Here is a 6,000-nt window from a genome sequence, read left to right as displayed (position 1 = left end):
CCCTGTGACCGTGAGCGTATTTGCATGTGGCCTCCATAGCTTACTGACACACTAGCAGCGGATATACCATTCACGGCTCCGGTACTCACGTGAACGGACGTAAACCTCTCTCTCTCTCTCTGCCGACATGTTTAATAGGTCGTCGACTGGTTCACAATTCCCGTACTAGCAGCGGCGGTGTATGTTGCACATCTTGCCACCAGTGAGTCGCTGTTTACGAGATAATTAACTCGGACGCTCGTAATCACGGCAAAGATGCTTCACCTGCCACCTCCGTTAATGGATAGCTCGTTTTCGCAGCACACCTGGAGTCAGAGCAAAAATGGGATGGAACCGGGGAATCGCATCCGTCCAGAACGAAACCATCGTCCGAATGTGCAAAAGCTGACGTGGAGGAGTTCCCACTGGGTCAGGGGCTTTCCAGAAGAGGACAACAAAGTGAGCAGCATGACGATCGCCGACGTTAGTCCAACCGTAGCTATTCGTCGTGTGCTTCTGCTGTACGAAAATCAGCAGTACAGGGAGGCTGCGAACTTCGTAAACAGACTAAACTACAGCACCTTCAAGGCCATCCTGGGTGAACTTCCCATCGACGTGTTCGTGGAGTCCATACCGAACAGCCTTCCCATTCTGGAAGCCCTGTACGCCAAGGTGTTTCTATCGGATGGATTAAACTTCACAGTAAAACTTCTCAGACCAGAAAGCGTGGTGATGCAAATGGTGAAACTGTTTGCCAATTGTCACGACAGCCAAAACGTTGTGGAGAAACTCGATCCAAAAAGTCCGATTATGGCATCTTGTAAAAAGCTTCTGAAGGTAGGCATCTCTCTTCTTGTCCAAGTTCTTACACACTTTACGGATACACCAAGTTTTAAAATGGTGCATTAAATAATAAAAGCAAAGCAGTGTTTTTGAATTTGGTCACGAGGTATCGGTAACCTGATATATTACACGATCGATTGGTTTAAGGGATGAAAAACCTGCATTTCGAGGAGAAAAATAGTACTAAATACGTTTGTTTTCTCTCAAAAAGACATACAGTTGGATCCTCATTACACAAAGTGAACAGGACCGAGACTGTCTTGGATAAGGGAAACTCCGGATAATAAAAACTCACCTTTTTCATAGGAGTTAGAGATTCATTGTTTATCGTGCAATATCTATTATATCACTTAAAAATCCGCATATACACAGTAATTTAAAACTTTTATCGAACAAAATATAACAAATACAATTGCATGTATAAGATATACAGTAAGCACTAAATTAATGAAGTTGATTTTACCACTTCCTTGAGGAATTTAATAAAAACTATTTATAAACAAAGTTCTAAATGAGTCGGTTTATAAGTTCTTTAAAATTAAACGCAAATCGCACCAAATTTTTAAGCATCCAAAACGTATTTTTTTCCAAAATCAAGATAGTCATTCCAAATTACATATTCGGGCACTTTTGTAATTAATCTTGGCAACCGAATGTCAGGATGTCAAGATTAATTACAATTAATTACAGACCAGTAAGAACTGGTGCTTTGTTGACAAATACCTTTCAAATTTTAAGCCTAATAGTTGATTAGTTTTGTTTCGTGTTTCTGACAGCGGAAACATTCTGCAAATATAAATCTTGCCAGGAACCCCTGGCAAGATTTATATTTGCTCTCTCAAAAACCATAATAAAACATAATAAATATTCTAAATGTTTATTATTAGGTTTGTTTAATTTTCCAAAATATTGGAGAACGAAATATTCCCACTCCTTTCCGGGAGCGCATTTCGATTGTTTAATATTCTTTAAACTGCATTTAAATGTGGGATTTATTATAAAGTTTACTAGAAACTTGGGATTTATTATTATTATTATTTTAAACTGGTGAGAACTTTGTGGTGTGATTTAGAGACCCTAAAAGATGAACACCAAGTGGACTTCAATTGATTATCTCAAACAACTTAACCCAACATCAATGGTTGCACAACAAATGGTGGTATTTTCCAAATGCGTGTAATTACAGATATTTTTATAGACATGATACTACGCATCGATTTTTTCGACGTCACATTTTTAAATATCTCCTAGCATCTCTTTTGCATTGGTACTGTATCCGAGATAGACATTTTAAAGCTATTCCATTTGAACTCCTGTTAATGAGATTACTTCTTAAGTTCTTATACGAACATCTTTTTTCTCCCTTCCTTTTATAATCTGAGAAAAAATTATATAGCTAATTCATTTCGTTATGACCATTTTTAGTTTATAAATATGACACTGCGATGTGTAATAGGGATTTTCCCACCCTTCTAGGTTTGATTTTATGTCCATTTATAGTTAAAAAAACTTCAGAACTACCTTGTATTTAAGTGCTTTTCTTTGGTAAGAAATGGACAGTAGATCTTTCAGGAATAAACTCATTGCTAATTGATTTAAAACTATTATTAAAGAGGGAGACATTGTATCGGCGTACATCTATTTTCTTGGGACCTAGAAACAAAGTAGGGAATCTTTGAGTTTGTCATATATTGTAAATTAATGTTTATGGAAAACTCAATCATCCTGGATATCCCATAACCGCACCATTAAAAGAAAGTGCATTAGGGCTACTTATCCACAATGGATTCCTCACAAACTAGTTTATTAAATGGCAGTTGTGTGTACATCTCAAGAGTTATTGTGACTTTCTTATTGCCTTGTTGATGCGTTCCACTCGGTCTAGTATACGCTGCTAGTAACACGCCATTGCAATAAAAGAAAGCAAGGGTATAAATATTGCTCGGTGAAAAGGCTTTGCCACATCGCATGCTTTCTCTATAGCTGGTCTGAAGTACGGTTACGGTGAAATTGGCTTCTAGGTAAAGGCACTTAGATCAGTTAAAGGAAATATCGCTTAAAGGAAAGTTTCCTTCGACTGTTATCAGCTGAAATACCGATGTTAGTGGTGCGTGAATTACTTAGATATCCGCATCCATTTGTTGGTTCATGGCCGGTTGCCTTTAATGCATTCCACTATACATTATTCGTTGCTGTTACAGAAATATCAGAAAATAAACGTCCATATTTATTCCGATATGGAGGCATCTCAATATGCAAGGAATTGGTGAGAAAGAATCATAATATTTCATCTCAAAATTGTTACTGTTCTTTTTATTGGAATGCCTGTACCAAAAACGGTGAATGTTTTTCACATATTACATGTTTCTACTGCTACTAGCAGCCCTTTGTTTTGGTGCTATTTGTTTAAGAAGCTGGGTTTCAAAGCAAGGTCGTTTAAACACAATCTCCCATTCTTATTAAGCGTGAAACCTTCGGGAATAATTTCAATAGTCTGGTTTAATATACAGTCATGTGGATAATTTTTATGTATAGTATATTTCACGTGTTTACAAACCATATCTTTTCCAAAACTATCAGATTGTCTACAAGAACTTTAATTTGATCAATTTTTCTATGTTTGAAAAGATTTTCATCCATTTTTGAAAAGCAAAGGATCCTGTCTTTTTACATTACTTTTAACAACTAATTCAAGTCAGTTATTCTACGAAGTGATACGATATGAGAGAATAAGACCTCTTTGGTGGTTGTTCAGATGATTCTTCAGATTTCTTTTGACATCCTGGTGATAAATACAACAGGGTAAAAAGCGATGGAGAAAAAGATCCACTACCAAATGAAATAATATTATTTTAAAAACTATAGAAAACTGCATACTAAAAACTAAAACACAATCCACTTTCCTCTACATAAATTACTTGTTTTGAATACTTGTATATGTGCAAAATTCTTTTCAAATATCTTCAGAAAACTTTACCATAATGATCACTGATTATTTTGGTTTTCCTTTACCTTTATTAGCATAATAATTGACAAATTTGCTTCTCTCATCTTAAATTATTTTCACGATAAAATAATTGTTTCGATTGCCATTTCAGGTAATCGTTCTGTCCGATTCCCGGGTGAGAAAGCAACTGAATGGAAAGAAAAAAGCTGTGGATAAAGCCATCGATGGAATGGGTCAACATGGTCTAGTGGGTGCGTCTGACGACAGTCTCATGAATCTTCACGAATCCCTAAAAGTGGAATTTGATCGGGTCATTCACCAATACAAGACAGTAGTCCAGAAACTTGAAGAACTTAGTCTAACTTCGAAACAGCCAGTGACCAGATCCGTGTCTTACGGTCCTGCCCCCACTAAGGCAAGTCACCAACGCCAACTAAGTCTAAGACAGGAAGAAATACAAGAGAGGTTGATAAAAAATAAAACCCTGCTGAATGCCATAGAGCCCACCTTAACGGATCACTCGCTGGAGATGCTGTTAAGAATTTTGCAAAAGCGAATTGAGTTCGACAAAGATGTGCTATTTCAGTTCACTCAGCTTCGCAAGGAGGTGAAAGACATTAGCGCAGGATCTGTCGTAGCTCCGGTTCTGATGCGTGTGTCTCATGGATGCGAACAAGTGTTAGAGCTGATGAAGGAAGTTGCGGACGATGACGAGGATAGTAGCAGCGATATCTCTGGTTACCATAGCGACTCTGATTCGGCTATCGCCAGCGGTACATTTCCTTACTCCGTGGGCGGCTGCAAAAGATACAATGTCATGTACCGATCAGGTAAGGTTATTACTGTTATCAAAATGAGATTTTCACTCGCTGTTTTGATCGATCACGTGAGATCCTGAATTTACAGAGAGAATTCATTAAGCAGAGACACTGTGATAAAAGTATAACGTTGATTTAGAAGGAGATATAGATGAAGTAATTCTTTTACTTCTTGCTCATTTCAAAATCTGCTTCCGATATTCGAATGCGGTTTCCTTTTTGTTGTTATTATTTCGGAATTCACATCCGTACTGAAAATCGTGGTAAACATCCTCGAAGTTACGTTGAGGGTCATAACGTGATCTTTTGTTACGAAAACAGGCCGCGTCTTAGGTCATCACTCGTGTTTTGTTCGTTCACTAAGCACTTGCTGTTTAACAACTACATTCGAAACCCAACATCTTAAATATATTATGTTTTATTATTTTAGTAATAGCCAGATAGCAGCTTAGCTCTAAAATCTGAGAAGCTACGGGTTCGCCATAATTGCTTCCTGATCCGGTTCCGTTAACAGCTACATCCCTACTATTTAATAGACTCGCATTTGATCTTTGATGTACCGCAGACGCTGAACTTCCAAACACTTATGTTATCAAGAAGGGGGCTTGTAAGAAGAGTAAAGGCAGCTGTTGGGAAGTTGCACCTGAAAGCCGGTTAAGCGTGATAATCTAAGAATGATCGTGGCTAACAGGTACTAGTACTGCGGTGACTACGTCTGTCTCATCTCTTACAGGTAGGACCGAACTAGAAGTAAACAACGCCCTTCTTACACATTCACGAATAGGTGGGTAGGGGTTGTCATGTAATAATCTGATTTTTATTTTGTTTTGTCCTCGTGGCAAAGAACAGTGTGGAAAAGAAGGGAAGAAATGAAATTACAAGAATGAAGAATATTGAGTCGGAACATGGTTGAATACAAATTAGGTCTATGAATATGTGATATCTCCTTTATAATTAAAATTTTTCGAAAGACTACGTTAGTATTATTATGCACAAAAGAGTTCCAAGGCTTCTGATGACGGAGGATGTACATCAGATGGTGAATTTTTTTTCTGGGTTGTAGTATATTGATTTCACAATGTGGAACTCTTTCCAACGTAGATTGGACTTTTCCAAACCAAAGTATCACTTGGATTGGAAAGGACCAATCTCAATGATACTTATTCCGTAGGGGATCTAAGAATTCGTCAATAGTTGAATATCAAGCCAGAAGTCTTCTAAGATCTAGAACCTATTTAACTATTGTTAAATAGGTTCTAGATCTATGTATATAAAAACGTAAGTATCTGGTGTGGGTGATGTTCGTATACGATTTTGATAACAGGGACAATAAAAATAATAATAATAATAATAATGGCTTATTGGACAGAATTTTAGATTTAAAGAATGGTCGAGTTAGTTGGTCTTAGATAG

General features: G+C 37.2%; 1 protein-coding gene across 1 annotated transcript in view; it reads left to right on the top strand.

The window, feature by feature from the left end:
• The first annotated feature begins 308 nt into the window (after positions 1–308).
• LOC150078441 (uncharacterized) overlaps positions 309–6,000 on the top strand; it is a 107,756-nt gene continuing 102,064 nt past the window's right edge. Inside the window, exons 1-2 of the mRNA XM_090384912.1 lie at positions 309–816; positions 3,921–4,599. Coding sequence (XP_090241038.1) covers positions 328–816; positions 3,921–4,599 — 1,168 coding nt within the window. The 5' untranslated portion in view covers positions 309–327. The remainder of the gene's footprint in view (positions 817–3,920; positions 4,600–6,000) is intronic.

The sequence above is a fragment of the Mastigoproctus giganteus genome, chromosome 11 (assembly GCF_048544385.1).
Source record: "Mastigoproctus giganteus isolate SK-2022 chromosome 11, ASM4854438v1, whole genome shotgun sequence".
Classification (NCBI taxonomy): Eukaryota; Metazoa; Arthropoda; class Arachnida; order Uropygi; family Thelyphonidae; genus Mastigoproctus; species Mastigoproctus giganteus.
The sequence above is the reverse complement of the archived record's forward strand: the minus strand, read 5'-3'. Positions and strand labels throughout refer to the sequence as shown.